Source organism: Moschus berezovskii, chromosome 22 (genome assembly GCF_049115385.1).
Source record: "Moschus berezovskii isolate FMDL1 chromosome 22, NW_MosBer_1.0, whole genome shotgun sequence".
Classification (NCBI taxonomy): domain Eukaryota; kingdom Metazoa; phylum Chordata; class Mammalia; order Artiodactyla; family Moschidae; genus Moschus; species Moschus berezovskii.
In genome coordinates, this window is record NC_142481.1 from 8,990,822 (window position 1) to 9,015,789 (window position 24,968).

Genomic DNA, 24,968 nt, shown 5'->3' on the forward strand with positions numbered 1-24,968 from the left:
CTTGCGGGGGCTGGGATCATAGACAAGAATATTAATGAACAGAGGAGAAAGAGTTCCTGGATGTTGAGCTACAAGGAAGTGGACAGGTTTCACTTGGATAATGAAGCGCCTAGAGCCTGAGAATTTTCTAGAATGAAGGGAAGTGTGTGTGTGTGTGTGTGTGTGTGTGTGTGTGTGTGTGTGTGTGCGCGCACGTGCGCGCACTCAGTTGTGCCCGAAGCTTTGCGACCCCATGGACTGTAACCTCCAGGCTCCTCTGTCCATGGAATTTTCCAGGCAAGAATGCTGGAGTGGGTTGCCATTTCCTACTCATGGTGATCTTTCCGACCCAGAGATCAAACCCGAGTGTTTTGCATCTCCTGCATTGGCAGGCAGATTCTTTACCACTAGCGCTGCCAGTAGTTTGTTTTTTTTTTTAAGAACAAGAAGAGAAAGCAACAATTACTATAACCGAGTCCAAGTTTGTACTGCTCGCTGCGTGACTGACCAGTTAACCTTACTTCTCGGAGTTGTGGGATGTAAGTGACCATTTGCTCCTTCCCAGCACTGCGAGGTCACCTGTAACTCATTAGCTAGATTATCAAGGGCCACGAGAGAACAGTGGCTCACACCGAAGGTTCACGGAGCGTACACTGAGATGTTTGTATTCCTGAAGCAAACCTGCTTCCCCAGGAAGGGGATTCTTCAGCCCTGGCTTTCAAAGACTGGTAAGGTCCAAGACTTGGATGAATCTGACTGCTCCCGTGATCCTTGTTGTCGTGGAAACAACTGGAAATTCCTTGTGATGACTTCTAATCCTTGTCTTATTGAATGCCAACTTATTATTTTGTGTGTGTGTGTGTGGATATCTTCCAATGGAAAAGGAGGAGGTCTGGCTTTGGGGCCAAGAGAGAGAAGAGGAAGGTGACGAAACAGGAGGAGGTGAAGGCCAAGAAGGCAGGTGAGAAGAGGGAGGGGAAGGAGGAACCTGGGGTTGATGGAAAAGCAGCAGCAGGAGGAGGAGGCGGAGGCACAAGGGGAGGGGCCGGGGAGGGGACAGGGGTTGTGGCTATAAACTCCTGAGGGTCCACTCCTGGTGGACCACTGTTCCTTGGAGGGGGGAGCATGGCACTGCCCGTGGGGCTTCTGTTGCTTCCAGTCTACTGGCTCCACAGTGTGGCCGGTCTCCAACACGGAGGTGAGGAGCGATGGGACAGTATCTGGGGTTGGACATTTGAAAACCTCTCCTGCCATGTGTAATCAAATCAGAGACGCCATGAAGGGTAAGGGCCGTCTTTATCTCATGTTCCCTCAGAGAGAAAAAAGATAATCTTTGGTTTTTTTGAAAATAAAATAGACACAATCAACTGATGAACTTATTTTTTTTAATTAAAAAAATTCTTTTGGAATGTGGAATCTTAGTTCCCTGACTAGGGATTGAACCCATGACCTCTGCATTGGTCTTAACCAATGGACCACCAGGGAAGCCCTAGGCTTTTTTTTTTTTTTTAATAAGATGATTTGACAAAGGGCAGGAATGTGGATTGGAAAATTTTGTTGACAGAAGTCATGTTCCTTGATGACCGTGTGTCTTCTTTCATGCTAATATATTTTGTTTATGTACTTTTTTCTTGTTTGTTTTTTTTTTTTTTGGGAGATGGGGGCTTTGGCTACACAGTGAGGCTTGTGAAATCTTAGTTCCTGGGGCCCTTGGCAGTGAAAACACAGAGGTCTAATCACTGGTCCACCAGGGAATTCCCATGCTAATATATTTTAAATGCTTTATGGAGAGGTTTTGAAAATGGAACTAATTTTTGGAAAGACTATTTAATTCTTTTTACCAAAATCATGTTGCCTTCAACTGCTATAAAGTGACAACAAAAGAAGGGATTTCATTATGGGTGCATTTCTTACATGTCTGAAGAGACTTACATAGAGTTGTCAAAACAACTTTTTTATGGAATGGCAAAAAACTATGATTTTGCACAAACTACTTTCAAGTATTCTTCAGGTCATCTTTGCATGGAAAGACAAATCAAACATAGTATTGATCAAAATTTTTTTTAAAAAAGGAAAAGATGCTCTTGGTATAAATATGCCTACTACTCCCTTATCAGTTAGATTTTCTTACACTTGTTGAAAAACAACACTTTTGCTTATACATAGGTTTTTTACAAGATGTCACTTTTGTACATTCATAAGAAGGAAATTATATGTGAAAGAAGCTAGTTAAGATGTTCCTAAAATTTCTCTGCTTGTTGTGTCTGGCCTTCTGAATTATTAAAGTCATAGTTTTCCATATAACATTATCTTTTGGCACAGAGTCTCAGTGATGGCAGCATTTCTTGAAACAACACATAAAACAAGTAAAACTCACTGGTCCTGGGCAGTGAGCCGGTCTTAACAAGTAGGCAGTGGTGATCTACTTTGAGTCTTTGAAACTGTTGGTTATTCACTGTCTCTCTCTCCTCTTGTAACCCAGAGGTTAAGAAAGCCTATTCTTACCTCCGGGGATTTCTCTTTTGAGCCACAGACATCCAGACTACTCGTTTTGACGCTGACTTCTTGAATACCGTCATCTTCAGCGTAGGCATAACCACCACATCTCCATAGCAACCTGATCTGCAGATAGTAAGATGCCAGCAGGTGTAAGGGGACATTGTGATATTGGAAACTTTCGAGCATGAAAAGCCAAGTATTTTAGCATCTTAGGAGCGATGAGATAGTAGGTTTTGGATCCTGTATGGTAAAGAATCTGCCTGCAAAGCAGGAGACCCAGGTTCAATCCCTGGATTGGGAAGATCCCCTAGAGAAAGGAATGGCTACCCACTCCAGTATTCTTGTCTGGAGAATTGCATAAATAGAGGAGCCTGGTGGGACAGTACACGGGGTCGCAAAGAGTCGGACACGACTGAGCAACTAACACTTTCAGTTTTTCAGGAGCACAGGAAGCAGAGATTAGTACCTCTACTCCAGGAGTTCACAGGCTAGAAGGAAAACTGTAAGTGCTAAATCACCTGGGCTTCCTTGGTGGCTCATGGTAAAGAATTCTTCTGCCAATTCAGGAAACACAGGTTCGACCCCTGGGTTGGGAAAATTCCCCTAGAGAAGGAAATAGCAACCCACTCCAGTATTCTTGCCTGGAGGACCCCATAGACAGAGGAGCCTGGCAGGCTACAGTCCATGGGGTCACAAAGAGTTGGACATGACTGACCAACAACAATAAGAAGCTAATCACCTATCTGCCTGTCCTGAAGTTGGACATGTGACTGGCCTGGCCAGACTTCACAGAAGGCTCATTCGATTGATCTTGTTCCAGGGTGAGAAATTTGCCATGCACAAAACATAATGTCTCCACTAGAACAAGCTTCGAGGAGTACTCAGGAATCCCATGACAGTGGGGTCACTTGCAGGAAGGACTGTCCAGGCAGGCAGACCCTGATATGCCATGTGAACCCAGAGTTCTGAGATTGTCATCTGTTGCCTGTTACCATTTCTGTCTCCTGTGGGGTTGGACCACCTACTGGCTAACACTAATAGTTAAACTTCAGCAAAGTGTTAGTCACTCAGTCCCGTCTGACTCTTTGCAATCCACGGACTTTTGCCCACCAAGTTCCTCTGTCCATGGAATTTTCCAGGAAAGAATACTGGAGTGGGGTGCCATTTCCTTCTCCAGGGTGGGTGGCTACAGTCCATGGGGTCACAAAAGAGTCAAACATAACTTAGCAAGTAAACATCAGTGACAGCGTTCACAGAATGAGTCTGACTGGTTTAGACACTTCATATAAAGTGGAATCATGCATTGTTTTTCCTCCTAGGTCTGGTTTATTTCTCTTGGCATAATATGCCCTCCAGGTTCATCCATATCTTTGCCCATGGCCAGATTTCCTTCCTTTTAAGGCTGAAAAATATTCTGTTGTGTATGTAAACCACATCTTTATCCATTCATCATCGATGGACATTTAGGTTGCTTCTACATCTTGGCTACTGTAAATAGCGCTGCAGTGGTATGATATTCTAGTGCAGATCTCTTCAAGATCCTGGCTTCCATTCTTACAGATAAATACCCAGATGTGGGGTTACTGGATCCTATGGCAATTCTATTTTGAATCTTTTGAGAAACTTCTTAGAAGCTGTACTATTTTACATTCCTACGATGAATGCCGCATAATTCTTTGCTGTTGTGATTAGGTCAGGTTTCCTTTTAAAAATATTTAAAATCTTTGTGTCATGCAAGTGTTTCCACATACTCCAAAGAATTGTCTAATGCTCTCCCTTCTGTGTGAGTGGAAGAAAAATTTCTGGTGTTAAGCAGTGAGGCTCACATTATGCTTTTATATAGCACAGGTGGTATTGTGAAACAAGTATTGGGTTGGCCACAAAAGTCTGCTCGGGTTTTCCCATAAGATATTATGCAAAAACCTGAAATGAAATCTTTTGGCCAACCCAATATCTTGTACACTGGCTTGAATCTTATTATTGATGACAGTTGTGATGAAATGATGGTGATGATGATGGTGATAATATTTCAGTAGTTATAACAGTCTTGGTAACAATAGCAGCTACAATCTATGAAGTTCTTTGTTTCAGGCACTATTCTAAGTACTTTATATGCGTAATAATCAGTTCCTCCTAACAGTCTCTTCTTGTTCAGTCGCGTCCCATTCTTTGCGACCCCGTGGACTGAAGCCCATCAGGCTCCCCTGTCCTTCACTATCTCCGGAAGTTTGTTCGGACTCATGTCCAGGGAGTCAGTGATGCCATCCAAACAGCTCATCCTCTGCCACCCCCTTAACAGTCCCCTGGAGTAGGTGAAGTTTTGGCCCTCATTTTATAGAAGAAAATCTGAGGCACTGTGGTTGGAAACAGTGATTGACTTTATTTTCTTGGGCTCCAAAATCACTGCAGATGGTGACTGCAGCCATGAAATTAAAAGACACTTGCTCCTTGGAAGAAAAGCTATGACCAACCTAGACAGCGTATTAAAAAGCAGAGACACAACTTTGCCGACAAAGTCTGTCTAGTCAAAACTATGTTTTTTCCAGTAGTCATGTATGGATGTGAGAGTTGGACTATAAAGAAAGCTGAGCACTGAAGAATTGATGCTACTGAACTGTGGTGTTGGAGAGGACTCTTGAGAGTCCGTTTGACTGCAATGAGATCCAACCAGTCAGTTCTAAAGAAAATCAACCCTGAATATTCATTGGAAGGACTGATGCTGAAGCTCCAATACATTGGCCAGCTGATGCGAAGAACTGACTCTTTGGGAAAGACCCAGATGTTGGGAAAGACTGAAGGCAGGAGGAGACGGGGATGACAGAGGATGAGATGGTTGGATGGCATCACCGAATGGATGGACATGAAAGCCTGGCCTGCTGCAGTCCATGTGGTCACAAAGAGTCAGACACGAATGAAGCGACTAAGCACATCACATGAAGCTTGAATAAGTCTTCCACTTAATAGTAGAAAATAATCAGGATTGTTGTAATAAGAGAAAGCCTTATCATTGCAGTACAATTGCTGGCATATTTGAAGTGCTTGCTAACTGCTGTCTACTGGGCAGAGCCCAAAACATATGTTTTTGATTTAATCCTCACAACAAACCTGTGAAATTGATGAAAAGATCCTTTTTTAATAGACAGTTAAGTAAACGGTTGCTTCAAATTGTACTTTGCAGACAGTACTGAAAACAAATAGAATAAAACAAAACAAGAGATAATGGTGAAATGATAAAATACATTTTTCCTATTATTGTGTGATTTATTTTGTAGGGAAGGTTAGAAACAGTAAATCATTTACTTTTGCCTGCTGAATTTCTTTGTTTTAAAAATAACTTTAATTGTGCCTTATTCACTCACAATATTTGGAAAGTACAGTTAAAGCAAAAGGAAAAATTAGAAGTCACCACAATAACACCACTGGAAATAAACATTGAATTTTTACCTTTAAAATATTATTTTACTAGAATAATTTGATAAAGTATTTTATTTTTATTTTATCTTAAAGGCTACATCTAGTGAAATGAAAATTTGTTTAAAATTGTGTCTTTCAGATAAATATTCACCAACTATGGGTGAGTTGAAAAGTCTTTTAAAATTTTGCAATAAAATGTGAAGAAATTGAATACTTTGCTTCTTTTCCTGTTAAGAAATCATATTTTTCATGAAACTGCTATATTATGTCCTTGTGTATAAGATAAAGGCTATTCCATGTTAAAAATAGTTTAAGGAAAAAGAAGAAAAGATAAATCATAATTTTACTGTATGCTTTACTGATAATATTTTTAGGTCATCAAATATCTTCATTACATACAATTTTATAACGTGATTTTATTTTTGTAAAAATAGCATCTTATAGAATGAAATGAAACAGAAAATGCCTTTTGTCATCTGAAAACAAAGTATAAGTGCTTCCATATCTATTTATATGCTCATCTTTTTTGATGCCTGTATGATATTATAAAGCTGTATTTTGTTTTAAAATTCTCTTAGTGATTGATATTTTTGGATTCTTTTCTCTGTTCTTTTACTGTTATTAACCATGCTGAAATGAACATGCTTAATCCTAATGTCATTCCAATTAAAACCAGGAAACCACTGAGGTGTCTATTGTAAATAGAACCAATGAAAATCATTGGAAGGAGATGGTTCTAATGTATGTGTTATTTTCAAAAGGAAATAATCTGCAAGGCTACAGAACATAACAGGAAAATTATTTTACGGTTGTATACTTAAAGTCCTTAGGAAGACTCGTAGATGACTAGTTTTAGAAAGAGAATCCGGCTGCATGACTGAATTGAAGATAGACATATTAATGCGTTAATCAGTAGTTTTTCTCTATACTGGTAAGAACCAGCTAGACACTGATAGAAAATGAAGTCATTCTGTTTTATATCAATGTCACAAAATGTTCTGGGTTTACATCAGCAAGAAATATGCATGATTTATATAAAGTAAATGATATAATCATATTGAAGAACAGAAACCAAATTCCTAAAAATGTAGAAGATCATGCCATGTTCTTGGATGGAAGACATGAGAATAATGAAAGAAATGTCAACTTCAAATTTTATTTTTCAGAAACTATAACTCATCTTCCAGAAGTCAAAGGTAATGATCAGAAAACTTCTGCTAAAAAGCATGTTTTTTAAAAAAGTTGTAAAAATGGGGAAATCAGTGGGATATTTTCCTGGTTAAAAAAATAATCTTTTTTCTCTTTTCATAAAATGTAATACAGGGACTTCCCTGGTGGTCCATTGATTAAGAATCTGCCTTGCAATGCAGGTGACTGGGGTTCGATCCCTGGTCGGGGAACTTAGATCCCACATGGTGCAGCCAAGAAACAAAACAAACAAAAAACAGGATGGAGAAACCACTCTGAAATTTCACTGGCATGACCTGTTTCTACTCTTTAATTTCTGCCAATCTAATAGAAAAATACCTGATTTTAAAGTTCAGATAGAAAAAAAAATGTCCAATAGTAATTAGGAATATTATGAACAAAAACAGTGCTGGGGTTGAGAAATACCCCATATTAATATTATCAGGTATGGAAATAAACCACAAATATAATAGTATAAATAGCTGTGTGTGTACGTGCGTGTGTATGCGTGTGAGGATGAGGGTGTATGATGGTGAAGAGGATGAAGAAAAGAGATATGGCGGGAGGTGGTGGCAATCATTTAATAGATAGATGCCCACATTCATGTTTCTAAGCTTAAGGTATATATCAGGAACTGGGGTCAAATGCTGAGCAAAATGCCAAGACTGCTGATGCCATAGAAAACAGTGGGATGGATGTAGGCATATAAAACAAACAAGCAAACAAAAAACCTTTATTAGTAAAGTTCCAACAGCTCCGCTATATTGTATGACTCAATATTGTTCAATTAAATTGGGTCCTGATTCTGACTTCTGAATATAAACCCCCTTCCAGCCCCCAGCAGGAAAGTAATGTAACATCTCAATGAACAGTTCCAGAGAGGGATGACTTGAATCTTTGTTTTCTCTAGAGGGCAAGTGTTTCTTTCCATTCCGCTATAGAGATGGAATCTTCTATGACTGTGTCCAGTTCAAGGTAAAACACAAGTGGTGTTCCTTGAATGAAACTTATGAAGGATATTGGAAGTACTGTTCTGAAGAAGGTGAGAGTCTTGACTTGGAATCAAGGTGGTGATATTGGTCTCGGGGGAGTGGGCTGGGTGTGGGTGAGATCGCAAGAGGGTTCTGCAAAGGGAATCCACAGTCAATTACATTGTGAAATAAGGGATGCCCGGTTCTCTGACGGTCAGAAAAATCACATTGCACCAAGCATCTGAGTGCTTCAACCATGTTACCTTGAAAAGAAACCTTTCAGCAGAACCTCAATCCCTCACCAATACTGTTCGAATATGCTTATGGTGGAACAGAGTAGAGCAGATGAGAGTGGGAACGTGTGTGCGTGCACACGTGTGTGTGTGTGATGGCAGAGACAAGGTACAAAATAAAAAGAGTTCTTATTTTGATTGCTTCTTTCTTCTCTGTAGACTTTGCAAAATGTGTGTTTCCCTTCTGGTACAGACGCCTCGTTTACTGGGAATGTACCGAAGATGGGGATCCGTTTGGGAAAGCGTGGTGTTCACTGACCCAGAATTATAACAAGAACAAGGTTTGGAGATACTGTGACTGATGGTGAGATTTATTCAGGGAGCATGAAGACATTTAATCGTTCTCATGGGAAAGACTGTACAGTTTTGGTTGGGAAAGGAGCATGTAAGACTCTCATTAAAAGCATTTTATTCTGAGATACAAATGGAAGGTGATTGGCTGTAAATAAATTGGGATTTTGATTATGGACGATAAGGTGTTGATATATATATTCTAGCCTCAGCACTTTAACTTGCTGATTGGGTAAAATTGGGTCCTTTTAAAAAAGTGTATGGACTCTGGGTGGTAATGATGTGTCAATGTGGGTTCATAGAACTGATGTTGGGGAATTTTGATCATGAGGAGGCTGTTCATGGAAGGGGGTGCAGGTTATATGAGAAATCTCTGTATCTTCTGCTCAATTTTTCTGTGCACCTAAAACTTCTCTAAAAAATAAAATGTATTAAAATTCATTACTTTAATAACTTTTTTTAAAACAGAAAAAATAAGTGGTAATTGAGACGGGACCAAAGGTATAAACATGGGTGTTGACTAGATGAAATGTTGGAATGAGGCTCAGACTTCCCTGGCAGTCCAGTGGCTAACACTCCCAATGCAGGGGGCTCGGGTTCCATCCCTGGTCAGAGAACTAGATCCCACATGTTGCAACTAAAGATTCTGCACGCCGCAACTAAGACCCAACATGGTCAAATAAATAAACATTAAAATTAAAAAAAAAAGAATGAGGCTTGGACTTCCCTGGTGGCGCAGTGGGTAAGAATCTGCCCGCCAATGCAGGGGACACTGGTTCGACCCCTGGTCCTGGAGGATTCCACGTGCCACAGAGCAACTAAGCCCCTGCACCACAACTACTGAGCCTCTGCTCCAGAACCTGTGGAACCACAACTAAAGGAAGTCTGCGTGCAGCAACAAAGACCCAGCACATCCAAAAATAAATAAAGAAAATTATTTTTTAAAAGTCAAAATGGAGTGACTATGGCTCAAGCATTCAGATAGAGCCAGGTGGCCACCGTGGATGGATGTGGTTACAGATACATTCCTCCATCACGGAGAACTTGAATTTTCAGACTCAAGAGAAACCAGATGTAGAGGAAAAAATAGAGGAGCCTAAAGTTGAGAGAGAGAAAGCCCGAAGGACCTGGTGGGTTTCCTTCACGTCACCTTCACCTGCACTTGTCAAGAGCCAAACTTTCATTTCTTTCAGCTCTGAAGTTTTCACATGCTATGCAGTGCTAACGAGCCTCTCCTAACACAATTTGCAGGAAGTTTCTTGTCTGTCTAAATTGTGTCCCTGGTGTCTCAGATGGTAAAGAATCCGCCTGCAATGTGGGAGACCTGGGTTTGATCCCTGGGTTGGGAAGATCCCCCTGGAGGAGGGCATGGCAACCCACTCCATTATTCTTGCCTGGAGAATCCCCATGGACAGAGAAGCCTGGCGGGCTACAGTCCATGAGGTCAAAAAGGGTCAGACACGACTGAAGCGACTTAGCAGCAGCAGCAGCCGCAACTGTTGTAGTTTGTAAGTAAGATCCCAGACTAATAGAGCCTGCCACCGGATTGAGTTTTAGTTCTCTATTCATGCTGAATCATTTAGAGATGCAGTAAAGCATAGAAAGGGGTTGACGGCACTTACCCTGCAGAGATTGCTAAAATCCATTGTCCACCACTTTACTGACCGTCTCTAACTCTCTGGGTTAGAGTTCTACCCTATAGCATTGCCATGACCAATATTATAGAGAAAGAGGTAGACAAAGATGCATGAGAGAAATTTTTTTTTCTTCTTTGAAGCCAGAGAGAGACAAGTACTGTATTATTTCATTTATATGTGGAATCTAAAAAAGCTAAACTCATAGAAACTGAGAGTAGATTGGTGGTTACCAGTGGCTGAGAGAGTGGGGGAAATGGGCGATATTGATCAAAGGGTACACATTTTCAGTTCTGGATAAACAAATTCTGGAGATCGAATATTGTGTCGTTGAAAATTGATAAGAAAGTCAGTCTTAAATGCTCTCAACACACACAGACACAAACGGTAACTTTGCAAGGTGATCAAGGTGTTGCTGCTGCTACTGCTAAGTCGCTTCAGTCGTGTCTGACTCTGTGCGACCCCATAGATGGCAGCACACTAGGCTCACCCATCCCTGGGATTCTCCAGGCAAGAACACTGGAGTGGGTTGCCATTTCCTTCTCCAATGTGTGAAAGTGAAAAGTGAAAGTGAAGTCACTCAGTTGTACCTGACTCTTAGTGACCCCATGGACTGCAGCCTACCAGGCTCCTCCGTCCATGGGATTTTCTAGGCAAGAGTACTGGAGTGGCTTGCCATTGCCTTCTCCGGATCAAGGTGTTAGCTAACCTTATTACGGTAATCATTTCACATAATATATTGAATCATCACATTGTATACCTTATCTCACATAGTTATAGATCATATCAATCTCAGGAAAGCTGGAAAAAAATGAAATGGAACATATGTAAAAACAGCAAATAGATTAATCACATACATAAAATAAATCTCATCCCCTCAAAAAAAAAATCCCATCATTGCAGCACTGTTTATAATAGCCAGGACATGGAAGCAACCTAGATGTCCATCTGCAGATGAATGGATAAGGAAGCTTTGGTACATAAACACAATGGAGTATTCCGTTCCGTTCAGTTACTCAGTCGTGTCCAACTCCTTGCGATCCCGTGGACTGTAGGCTTCTCCCTCCATGGGATTCTCCGTCCATTGGATTCTCCAGGCAAGAATACTGGAGTGCGTTACCATTTCCTTCTCCACAATGGAGTATTACTCAGCAGTTAAAAAGAATGCATTTGAACCAGTTCTAATGAGGTGGATGAAACTAGAGCCTATTATACAGAGTGAAGTAAGCCAGAAAGAAAAATACCAATACAATATACTAATGCATATATATGGACTTTAGAAAGATGGAAATGATAACCCTGTATCAGTTCAGTTCAGTTCAGTTCAGTCGCTCAGTCGTGTCCGACTCTCCGCGACCCCATGAATCACAGCACACCAGGCCTCCCTGTCCATCACCAGCTCCCGGAGTTCACTCAAACTCATGTCCACAGAGTCGGTGATGCCATCCAGCCATCTCATTCTCTGTCGTCCCCTTCTCCTCCCGCCCCCAACCCTTCCCAGCATCAGAGTCTTTTCCAGTGAGTCAACTCGTCGCATGAGGTGGCCAAAGTATTGCAGTTTCAGCTTTAGCATCAGTCCTTCCAATGAACACCCAGGATCGATCTCCCTTAGAATGGACTGGTTGGATCTCCTTGCGGTACAAGGGACTCTCAAGAGTCTTCTCCAGCACCACAGTTCAAAAGCATCAATTCTTCGGCGATCAGCTTTCTTCACAGTCCAACTCTCACATCCATACATGACCACGGGAAAAACCATAGCCTTGACTAGACGGACCTTTGTTGGCAAAGTAATGTCTCTGCTTTTTAATATATTATCAAGGTTGATCATAACTTTCCTTCCAAGGAGTAAGCGTCTTTTAATTTCATGGCTGCAATCAGCATCTGCAGTGATTTTGGAGCCCAAAAAAACAAAGTCTGACACTGTTTCCACTGTTTTTCCATCTATTTCCCATGAAGTGAAGGGACCAGATGCCATGATCTTTGTTTTCTGAATGTTGAGCTTCAAGCCAACCTTTTCACTCTCCTCTTTTACTTTCATCAAGAGACTTTTGAGTTCCTCTTCACTTTCTGCCATAGGGGTGGTGTCATCTGCATACCTGAGATTATTGATATTTCTCCCAGCAATCTTGATTCCAGCCTGTGCTTCGTCCAGCCCAGAGTTCCTCATGATGTACTCTGCATATAAGTTAAATAAGCAAGGTGACAATATACAGCCTTGACGCACTCCTTTTCCTATTTGGAACCAGTCTGTTGTTCCATGTCCAGTTCTGACTGTTGCTTCCTGACCTGCATACAGGTTTCTCAAGAGGCAGGTCAGGTGGTCTGGTATTCCCATCTCTTTCAGAATATTCCACAGTTTACTGTGATCCACACAGTCAAAGGCTTTGGCATAGTCAATGAAGCAGAAATAGATGCTTTTCTGGAACTCTCTTGCTTTCTCCATGATCCAGCGGATGTTGGCAATTTGATCTCTGGTGCCTCTGCCTTTTCTAAAACCTGCTTGAACATCTGGGAGTTCACGGTTCACATATTGCTGAAGCCTGGCTTGGAGAATTTTGAGCATGACTTTACTAGCGTGTGAGATGAGTGCAATTGTGTGGTAGTTTGAGCATTCTTTGGCATTGCCTTTCTTTGGGATTGGAATGAAGACTGACCTTTTCCAGTCCTGTGGCCACTGCTGATACGAGACAGCAATAGAGACACAGATGTATAGAACGGTCTTTAGGACTCTGTGGGAGAGGGTGAGGGTGGAATGGTTGAGGAGAATGGCATGGAAACATGTATATTATCATATGTGAAACGAATCGCCAGTTCAGGGTCGATGCATGTTACAGGATGCTCGGGGCTGTGCGGAGATGACCCAGAGGGAGGATAAAGGGAGGAGGGAGGTGGGAGGGGGGTTTGGGAGGGGGAACTCATGTACACCCGGGGCGGATTCATGTCAATGTATGACAAAACCAACCAATATAATATTGTAAAATAAAAAATAAAAGACTTAAAAAAAAATCCCTTTAACTTCCAAGATAACATTTGACCAAATATCTGAGCACCATGGCCCAGCCAAGTTGACCCATAAAATTAACCAACAAATAAGGCAATCAAAATTCAGACTGCAGAGTCCCTGCAGTCCAGTGGTTAAGACTTCACCTTACAAAACAGGGGGTGTGAGTTAAAATCCTGGGTGAGAAGCTAAGATCCCCTATGCCTCGGGACCAAGAAAAAATTTTTTAGATACTGACTAGGAGGTAGGGTTTCAGGAGGAAGGAAAAATATCGTCTCCTGTGCTTTTGCAGACTTTCAAGATTCTATTTACAAGAACAACAACACAAACAATCATTTGTTGAACATTTGTAAGGAACAGTATCCAGGGCCAATTGACTTACATGCTTTTTTAAGGTCCTCAGGTAATCCCTGTGTACACTCAGGTTTGAGCCTCTCTGACGCATCCTGTTCGTATGTCATCCCAAAGGTACATTCAAGTGATTTCCCCGCACTGAGTCTTCCCACCCTGTTCACTTTTGCTTTTTTTTCTCTTTCAGTTCAGCTCAGTTGCCCAGTCACGTCCAGCTCTTTGTGACCATGGACGGCAGCACACCAGGCTTCCCTGTCCTGCTCTGCCTCCCAGTGTTCAAACTCATGTCCACTGAGTTGGTGATGCCATTCAACCTCTCATCCTCAGTCACCCCCTTCTCCTCCTGCCCTCAGTCTTTTCCAGCCCAGTTCACACAATGGGAAAAAAATCCCATTGGCAGAGGACATGTATTTCCTAAACACCAGTGATCTTCCTTAAGAATTCACTGATGGTCAAAGAATATATTTGCAGCAAGCATGTCATCAAAGGGATATAGTTACTCATCCAGACTGTGCCGCTTATGACAGGCAGTTTCCTTGATCTCTCTAAGCCTCGGTTTCCTCATCTATAAAACAAGGACAGGGACTTCCCTGGTGGTTCCGTGGCTAAGATTCTGCCCTCCCAAATGCAGGGGGCCCAGGTTCAATCCCTGGTCTGGAATCTAATTCCTACACGTCGCGATTAAGAGTTCACATGCCCCAACTAAGAACTGGCAAAGCCAGATAAATCAATATTTAATAAAATAGAATGAGAATTTTGCTAAAAATAAATTAAGTACAGTAGACGTCTCAAGGTTCACCGTGAACATAATACACTCCGACCCCATTATTTGCCATAGTCATGTCCGATAAAGTTGCCGTGAATGCTGAGTTACTGACTACTGACTCACGGTTCCAGAGCGAAATACGGGCTGACACGTTCACAACATGGGCACCAACCGATCAATACATAGCTTGGTTTTGTGTGTTTCTGTTTAAAGACACCTTATTCAATACACATTGTTGGTTCATTCACACTGAACTCACAGCCAACAGCAGCATAACCAAAGCCTGAAGGATTCTCATCTCACACATGTATTTTCTCCAGGTAATGCATCGCGGCCTTCTGGGGCCTAAGACACCAGAGTGTATGTCAGCACCACACTCGGAAGCATTTTAAACAGAAAAATCACCAAAAAGGAAACACAACACATGCTCTGCGAGAGGAACCGTTATAGTACGAAGGCTGAAACAGGAAGGTGGAGTTCGGCTGTCTTCTCTCTCAACTGGGAACACAGAGACACTGAGATCCCCAAAGATAGCACTGCTCTGCTCTTCTGTGAAGGACTCTGAAAAGGCAATGCGTGTCTATTGACTTTGTGGTTCTTAATACATTCCAGCAAGCAAGTACATCTACAAATATGGGATCCATGAATGATGAGACCCACAGAGTATGCAACTGTGTCATGCAAGCTTCCTAACACTAGAAAGTAATCAATAAATATTAGCTATCTTTGTTACTATTGAAAGAACTTGGACCTAGATAGGTAGGCACTTCCCTCTTCATAGTATGGATGTCTGCAGCCTTCCACACACACATATATGTCAGTCAGTCAGTTCACTCAGTCATATCTGACTCTTTGTGACCCCGTGGACCACAGGACGCCAGGCCTCCCTGTCCATCACCAGCTCCCAGAGTCTACTCAAACCCATGCCCATTGAGTCGGTGATGCTATCCAACCATCTCATCCTCTGTCATCCCCTTCTCCTCCTGCCTTCAATCTTTTCCAGCATCAGGGTCTTTTCCAGTGAGTCAGTTCTTCCCATCAGGTAGCCAAAGTATTGGAGCTTCAGCTTCAGCATCAGTCCTTCCACTGAATATTCAGGACTGATTTCCTTTAGGATGGACTGGTTGGATCTCCTTGGAGTCCAAGGGACTCTCAAGAGTCTTCTCCGACTCCACAGTTCAAAAGCATCAATTCTTCGGCACTCAGCTTTCTTTATGGTCCAACTCTCACATCCATACATGACTACTGGAAAAACTACAGCTTTTGGAAAAACCACAGCTTTTGGAAAAACCACAGCTTTGATTAGATGGACCTTTGTTGGCAAAGTAATGTCTCTGCTTTTCAATATGCTGTCTAGGTTGGTCATAGCTTTTCTTCCAAGAAGCAAGCGTCTTTTAATTTCATGGCTACAACCACCATATGTACCAGATCATATTTTAAAATGTATTCTTACTGTCAGAAAGACAAATATATGATGTCACTTACAGGTGGAATATATCCATATATATACAATGAGCTTATTTACAGAACAGAAATAGACCCACAGACATAGAGGTTGGGATTAACAGAAACACAGTGCTACATATGAAATAGACAGAGCAAGGACCTACTGTATAACACAGGGAACTATACTCAATATTCTGTTACAACCTATAAGGGAAAAGAATCCAATCCAGATATATATATCTGAAACGGAATATAGATGCATTTATATGAACTACTGTGCTACTCACCTGAAACTGACACAGCATTGTAAATCAACTGTACTTTAATTGAATACAAAAACAACAAACTAGTTAATTAATTAAATACTGTAGATCATGGTTTTTAAAAAAAGGAAGTCTGGAAACAGACTTTCTTCTTTGTGGACCCAGAAGGCTGGTTGTAGTTTTTCATGAGGGATAGGTGATCCTCTAAAAAGAATGCTTCTGATTTGTCTTTCTAGTCTGGAACTGTTGGTAGAAAGAATAGTCTTTGAATTGGGTTTAGCTCTGTCAATGGAGATGGGCAGAACCTGCAGTGAGAGAACCCAGATGTTAGCGATCATTCTTAAGGTGCAAACAGAGCATGGTGATTATGCCAGGCAACAGGGATCATTTAACTAATTAGAGCCTAGGGAATGGTGGACCCTTAGAGACCTCTGGTGGTGATAATCTAAACAAAGATTTTTCAGAAATAAAAACAACAGACAGCTCGCTAAAAGACCTATGACGTGGAAGAGCCAAAGGGCCAAACTTGAGCCCCCATGCTGGGATCAAAGCTGTTTACCTGATTTCCCAGCATGAGTCAGTTCATAGACTCAAAGCCTCTTGAATGAAGGGGACGCTCAATCATCATGAAGACACACACTGCCTCAACTCCATAGGCTACACTGTAATCCTCCCTGGAAGACTTCCCCAAAGGGGCAACAGTGTTTAGTGTACAGGAGAAAGTTGCTGTTGTTCAGTCACTAAGTCGTGTCTGACTCTTTGCGACCCCATGGATAGCACGCCAGGCTGTCCTTCATTATCTCCCGAAGTTGGCTCAAACGCACATCCATTGAGCTGGGGTGGTGCCATCCAGCCATGATATCCTATGCCGCCCCCTTCTCCTGCCCTCAATCTTTCCCAGCATCAAGGTCTTTTCCAGTGCGTCGGCTGTTCACCATCAGGTGGCCAAAGTGTTAGATAATGGGAACTACCTAAACTTTTCAGGAGCTACTGAATACTGGTTTTGAGCGAGGGTTCATTGTCAATTGAATACAAAACCAACAAACTAGTTAATTAAATACTGTAGGTCATGTTTTTTGTGTTTGTTTTTAAAAAGTCTGGAAACAGCAACTTTGTGGACCCAGAAGGCTCATTGTAGTTTTTCATGAGGAATAGGCGATCCTCTGAAAAGGATCTTCCATTAAAAATGGAAGATCCAGTAATTAGAACAGATGATTCTAGGAACACGAGATTGAATCCTGACTTAAAAGTTCCCCATGCTCTTGGCTCAGTGTGATGCCAAGTATCCCCTGTAATGATTTTTCCAGGTACCAGGAGTAATAAGGGCTTTCCTGGTGGCTCAGTTGGTAAAGAATCGTCTGCAATACAGGAGACCCAGGTTCAATCCCTGGGTTGGGAAGATCCCCTGCAGAAGGGAATGGCAACCCACTCCAGTATATTTGCCTGGAGAATTACATGGACAGAGGAGCCTGGAGGGCTACAGCTCATGGAATCGCAAACAGTTGAGCCTGACTGAGCCACTGACACACAGTTTTTAATGTGACTTATTTCACTTAGCATAATGCCTCTGGGTTCAGCCATGTGGTCACAAATGGCATGATTTCCTTCATTTTTAAGGCTGAATATTATCGCATTATATACAGCTGAGCATAGCACCCAGTTTCAGTTATACGTATATAATGATACATATCATTTTCTTTATCCATTTATTCGTCGATGGAGACAAATTGTTTCTGAATCTTGGCTGTTGTGAATAATGCGGCAATGAACTTGGGGTGAGGTACAGACATCTCTTCAGGGTAGTGACTTTATTACCTTTGGCTCTATACCCCGAAGTAAGATTGCTGGAGCATATGGCAATTCTATTTTTAGTTTCTAAAGAAACCTCCAAACTCTTCTCCACAATGTCTGGAATAGACATTTTTTCAAAGACTTACAAATGGCCAACAAATATGTGAGAAGGTATTCAACATCACTCATCATCGGGGAAATTCAAATCAATACCACAATTAGGTATCACCTCTCACGGGTGGGATGGTTCTATCAAAATGTCAAAGGTTAAGTATTGGCCAGCATGGGGAGGAAAGGGAACCCTCCCATGTCCTCCTCAAGAAATCCACTAGGGGTCAGGCTTGAGCCCATCACTGTTCAGTTCAGTTCAGTTCAGTCGCTCAGTCGTGTCCGACTCTCCTCTACCCCATGAATCACAGCACGCCAGGCCTCCCTGTCCATCACCAACTCCCGGAGTTCACTCAAACTCATGTCCACAGAGTCGGTGATGCCATCCAGCCATCTCATTCTCCGTCGTCCCCTTCTCCTCCCGCCCCCAACCTTTCCCAGCATCAGAGTTTTTTCCAGTGAGTCAACTCATTGCATGAGGTGGCCAAAGTATTGCAGTTTCAGCTTTAGCATCAGTCCCTCCAATGAACACCCAGGATTGATCTCCTTTAGAATGGACTGGTTGGATCTCCTTGCAGTATAAGGGATTCTCAAGAGTCTTCTCCAACACCACAGTTCAAAAGCATCGATTCTTCGGCGATCAGCTTTCTTCACAGTCCAACTCTCACATCCATACATGTATGGATCACTGTTCAAGCTCCATGTAAAAGATAAAAATTCTACTTCACTGGTGGAGTAAAGCATGCTTTTGTGAACTTGGGAGGCCCTTTCCAAGAAGGTCATGTAGTATGGAATCAGACAGCATGAGATTGGAATTCCCAACCCACATTTTACCAGTGGTTACGCTTCAGACAAATTGTGTGTTTTCAACCTTGGTTTCATCATCCACAAATTGGGTTCATACTGTTGCTTACCTTACAGAGACTTTGACTGGATTATATAATATGGTGGTAATTTTTACATAATGATTTTATTATTATTAGCTGTTGTAACAGTTTTTCTAACAGTGTGTATGTGTTAGTCACTCGGTCACTCGTGTCCAACTCTTTGCAACCCCACGGACTGTAACCCACCAGGTTCCTCTGTTCATGGGATTCTCCAGGCAAGAACACTGGAGTGAGTTGCCATTCCCTTCTCCAGAGGATCTTCCTGGCCCAGGGATCGAACCCACTTCTGCAGATTTTCCTAGCAGTAGCAAAGATTAAAGAAAACAATTATTGGGCACTTACTCTGTGCCAGGGAATTGTTTTAATCACATTACACAGAATAACCCTTATAATACAGCAGTCTTATAAATTAGGTGCTATTGCTTTTTTAATATTTATTTTATTTCATTTATTTATTCGGCTGTACCTGGTCTTAGTTGCAGAACATAGAACCTTCGATGCAGCAGGTGGGGTGTAGCTCCCTGACCAGGGGTTGCACCCAGGCCCCCTGCACTGAGAGCAGAGTCTTAGCCACTGGGCCGCTAGCAAAGTCCTCAGGTGCTATTGTTATTCCATCCTGTATGTCAGCAAAGTGAGGCATAAAGCAGTCTAGGTTCAAATGGAGGAGCCAGGAGCTGACTCCGGGCAATCTGACAACAGGAACAGAGTTCTCAATATTAGCCATTACTTCAGTCCAGTTGCTCAGTCGTGTTTCACTCCTTGCGGCCCCATGGACTCCAGCACACCAGGCCTCCCTGTCCATCACCAACTCCCGGAGTTTACTCAGACTCATGTCCATCGAGTCGGTGATGCCATCCAACCATCTCATTCTCTGTCGTCCCCTTATCCTCCTGCCTTCAATCTTTCCCAGCATCAGGGTCTTTTCCAATGAGTCAGTTCTTTGCATCAGGTGGTCAAAGTATCGGAGCTTCAGCGTCAGTCCTTCCAATGAATATTCCGGACTTAACAATGACGATTTTGCTCAGGGGCATGTGTTGGTCTGCTTGTTGCCCGTTAGCTTATACATCTCTCCTACCAAGCCTTTGAGGGGTGCCCACCCATTCATTCGGAAAATCCCCTGATGATCCAGTGGTTAGGACATTGTACTGCCACTACACAGAGAGACAGGTTTGATTCCTGACCGGGGAATTAAGATCCCACAAGCCAAAAAACAAACAAGCAAAAAAACCCAAAGTCTAAAACAATGGCTGCTGAGCACGTATTACTGTTTATCTCAGGCTATTTCATTCTACTGGAGATAAAGTATTGATCAGGAGAAAGACTGCTTCCTGAGTCCACACTCTGGTGGAGGAGAGAGATAGCAAGTCCTAGATAAGGATATCTGGGCATGAATGTGGAGAATCAGGCCAGCTGGAGATAAGCCCTGTGCAAACCACTAATCAGGCTAAGAAAGAAGGAGAGAGCGAGCTATGGGAGCCAGAGCTTTAGACAGAAAGAGCAAGGAGGCTTTAAAAAAAATACAGAAGCACAGTTGACTTCCAGTCTCAGCTGTGCAGCAGAGTGACTCAGTTTGACACACATATACATTATTTTTTAAAACACTTTTTTCCATTATGGTTTATCCCAAGAGGTTGGATATAGTCCTCTGTGCTCTACAGTAGGGATCTTGTTTATCCATTTCTTTTCTTTGTTTAAAAAAATTTTTTTAATTGGAGTATAGTTGATTTGCCCTGTTGTGCTCATTTCAGATGTATGGCAGAGTGATGCAACTTTATATATGTGTGTATATGTACTCTTTTATATACATGTAATATATAAAATAATATATATTTTTTTCTTCAGATTCTTTTCCATCACAGGTTATTGCAAGACACTGAGTATAATTCCCCGTGCTGTACAGTCGGACCATGTTGTTTACGTACTTATATATTATATACAGTAGTGTGTTTCTGCTGGGCCCAAACTCTGAACATATCTCTCCCTCCCCTTTCCCCTTGGGTAACCATAAGTTTGTTTTCTGGGTCTGTGGGTCTATTTCTGTTTCAGAAATAAAAAGGCTTTTCTGAGCAGATGGCCTTAAATCATGGAGATCTGAAGAAAGAGAGGGGGTGAAGTCTTGCTCAAAGCGTTGGAGAAATAGAGTCTCTGAAAGACTGGCAGATACAAAAGATGGTGTGTTTAGGACGTTTGAGGAGTAGCAGGGGGGAGTTTGGTTTGAGCGAGGGTTCGGGAGGTCAGATCAAGCAGGGGCTTTGGCGTTCTTTCTGAAGTCGTGGAAGGTTATCATCCTAGAAGGACCAGGATCTCGGGACTTCCCTGGTGATCCAGTGGGTAAAATGCCACATTTTACGGTGGGCCAGGGTTCAATCCTTGGTCGGGGAACCAGATCCCATATGCTGCAACTAAAGAGTTTGAATGCAGTAACTAAGATCTGGCACAGTGAAATAAATATTAAAAAAAAAAAAAAAGCACTGGCTACTTGTGGAGGGAATTAGGGGAGACAGAGGTAAAAATCAGAGAAACTGGTTAGGGAAAACTGGTTAGGTAAAAATCAGGGAAACTGGTTAGGTGAAACAAAGGGATAAAGATTGTGGCTGGATTAGAGACACAGCATTGGCCGAAGTGGGAGGTGGCTGGACTTAGGATAGACTTCAGGGGTAGCATCTGCAGGACTGGCTGGCAGATTGGCCACATAGAGTGGAAGAGAGGACGCTAGGGTGGCTCCAGTGGGACCCATGCGTCCTGGGGAACGGTTGTGTCGTGTCCAGAGATGCAAAGGCAGGATGAGGTGGTGTGGTGGGAAAAATGAAAAATACCTTCATGACCCCAATTTTTAAAAAGGATTTGTTTACTTGTTTTGGCTATATGAGATCTTTAAGTTGAGGCATGCGGGATCCAGTTCCCTGACCAGGGATAGAACCAGGGCTGCCCTCCTCCCCTGCATTGGGAGCCCAGAGTCTTCACCACTGGACCACTAGGGAAGCCTCTGATGACCCCCCAATTTTATAGATGAGAAAAACCAGATTAGAACAGGTGAATCCAATTTGCTCAGAGTGTCCCTGTGAGAAAGAGGCAGATATTACATTCAAGCCCAGACACTTCTGGCCCCGAACCGAATGCTCAGCCACTAGCTCTTCAATCAGGGAATTCTCACATCTCTCTTTTCGTTTTGCTTGGTTCTGGCCTCATGGCTTGTGGGAGTCTCAGTTCCCTGGCCAGGGACAGAACCACTGGCCCACTGGGGAATTTCCCCTAGTTCTCTCCTGAAATTATCAACTGCGTGAGAGCTGCAGATGAAGTTCTAGTTGTCTACATGAGAGTACGGGTCAACTTTTCCAAGAATCAAGACACTTTTGCTCTTTTACGTTGATTCACAATTCATGCCCATAACCTCAGATTCTCCCACGGTATAAATGAGGCTGAAACCAACTATCTCACTTTGCAGAGATAAATCAGGGCATTAAGGACTGAATGGTGTCTCCCCCCAAATGCACATGTGTCCCCAAAGAGACACCAGAGAGCTCTTTTCTTTGCCTTTTCTCTCTCTACCCGCCCACCCTGCCCCATCATATGCTGCTGCTGCTGCGAGGCCACTTCAGTCGTGTTCGACACTGTGTGACTCCATAGACGGCAGCCCAGCAGGCTCCACCATCCCTGGGATTCTCCAGGAAGAACACTGGAGTGGGGTGCCATTTCCCTCTCCAATGCATGAAAGTGAAAAGTGAAAGTGAAGTCGCTCAGTCGTGTCCGACTCTTCGCGACCCCATGAACTGTAGCCTACTAGGCTCCTCCATCCATGGGATTTTCCAGGCAAGATATGAGCACAGAGCAAATACCTTAAGTTCAGCAAGAAGGTAGCCTCCACAAGCCAGGAAAAGAGCCTTCTCCAGAAATAGAATTCACCAGCACCCTGGTCATGGACTTCTAGTCTTCAGAACCATGAGCAAATAAAGGCACGATGTTTAAGCCACCCAGTCCATGGTGTTTTGTTACGGCTGCCCCAGCAGAAGCATATACAGGGTTTCAGGAGTCACATATCTTATTTACAATGACGCCACTCTTAAAAAACAACAGACAGAACACCTGTTCTTCCCGGTGTGCTGTGCATCTATGAAACACAGGTCTTAATCAACCCGTATAAACGACAGTCGTTGCTCAGCTAACCTCCCCAACAAATCAGTGGGAGATTCAGGATTCGAAAGTCAGTGTCCCTCTGACATGAATGCTCATATATTTCCTGCTGGTTCGAGAGTTGGTACTGCAAGAATCTAAACCCAGAGCCACATATCTCTCCATTTTGGCAGAAGATAAAGCTGAACCTCACATAACCACCTTGCTGCGAGAATCATCGGTAATTTCTCTCTTTTTCCCTGTGGTTAGAGGTATTCATGTAGAATCTCTAGGATTTCAGGCCCAGCGCTGCCTCTTTTATTTTTTTAAGAGTTATTTATTTCTTTTTGGTGGTGCTGAGTCTCCAACTTTTCTCTAGTTGCAGTTCTCGGGCTTCTCATTGAGGCGGCTTCTCTGTTGCAGAGCACCGGCTTTAGGCATAAGGGCTTCAGTAGCTGCGGCTCATGGGCCTAGTTGCTCTGCAGCATGTGGAATCTTCCCAGATCGGGGATCAAACCTGTGGCCCCCGAACTGGCAGGGGGACCCTCAACCACTGGACCATCAGGGAAGTTCCCCCAGTGCGGCCTCTCGGTACGTTCGTGACTTTGGTCAAGTTTTCCTTTCATCCTCACCCCATTCCTCCCAGTACTGCTGGCTAGACACCCACTTTGGTTTTGAAAAATAGTTTATCACAGTTGGTTGAGTGCCTCAGGGCATAATGACTCTTCGGTTGAGCATGAAAGGAATAATGGGTTCTCTTTAATGTCCACTTCGGCCCGTCCAGAGCGTAGGGTGTTCTCAGCCCTGCTCATAGCGTCCCATCCATGACTTTAGGGTGTGGGGTGAGATGGATCCCTAGAACGTGCCTCACCAACTGAGCACACGTTCATCGCTGCCTCCGAAGCCTCATAAATATTCAGGAGTATAACCTCCCATTATCTTGGGGAGAAGTTATAATTAGAATCAAGAGTGTTTTTAAAAATTCACCCAAAAAAGAGAGAGACAAAGTCAAAGATGCACAAGCTATCTTCCCTAATCAATGACAGGAAGTCAAATATCTGCCAGAAGTATGAACCTATTCAATAATAGGTATAGAAAATAATTGCTGAAGAATTGATGCTTCTGAACTGTGGTGCTGGAGAAGACTCTTGAGGGTCCCTTGGACACCAAGGAGATCAGATCAGCCCATCCTAAAGGAAATGAGTCCTGAATATTCATTGGAAGAACTGATGCTGAAATTGAAGCTCCAATACTTTGGCCACCTGATGCAAAGAGCTGACCCATTTGAAAAGACCCTGATGCTGGGAAAGACTGAAGGCAGGAGGTGAAGGGGATGACAGAGGATGAAATGTTTGGATGGCATCACCGGCTCGATGGCCTTGAGTTCGAGTAAACTCCGGGAGTTGGTGATGGACAGGGAAGCCTGGCGTGCTGCAGTCCATGGGGTTGCAAAAAGTTGGATACGACTTAGTGACTGATCAACAATAACAATAGAAAATAATAATTATAATAGGTATAGAAAACTGATCTCACATTCCACTGATTTTTTTTTGGTAGGTATCCTGAACAGTAGGGGTAATAGACTCTAAAGTGTGATGGAAAATAATTAACTGGAATTACTCAAAGGAAAAAAAGCTATTCACTGGGCTCTCAAATCAGATGCAGGTAGCCCAGATGTTTTAGAGATCTGGCGTTCAAACTCAGAAAGCAAAAGTAATTTTGCAGAGTCTCTCCACTGACAAGTGTCTGAGATGAAGTAAGTTCATGGGTAGAGAGTAAGAGTTGAACCTGTGACTCTGGAGAGACCAGACTTCCTATGAAGGGACCTGAAAGATCACTGTGAGCAACCGGACGTGAAAGGGCAAGATGGCTTGACATCAAAGTGAGCGCATGCGCGCTCAGTCGCTCCAGTCGTGTCCGACTCTTTGCAGCCCCATGGACTGTAGCCCGCCAGGCTCCTCTGTCCTTGGGATTTT

The 24,968-nt window shown here is 42.9% G+C and overlaps 1 protein-coding gene across 1 annotated transcript; it reads left to right on the top strand.

The window, feature by feature from the left end:
* Positions 1–1,104: 1,104 nt before the first annotated feature.
* LOC148774324 (binder of sperm protein homolog 1-like) lies at positions 1,105–8,646 on the top strand. The gene is made up of 5 exons (XM_088830833.1): positions 1,105–1,177; positions 6,032–6,052; positions 7,059–7,088; positions 7,991–8,122; positions 8,504–8,646. The coding sequence occupies exons 1-5, from the start codon at positions 1,105–1,107 to the stop codon at positions 8,644–8,646; spliced, it is 399 nt and encodes a 132-aa protein (XP_088686959.1).
* The last annotated feature ends 16,322 nt before the right edge of the window (positions 8,647–24,968 follow it).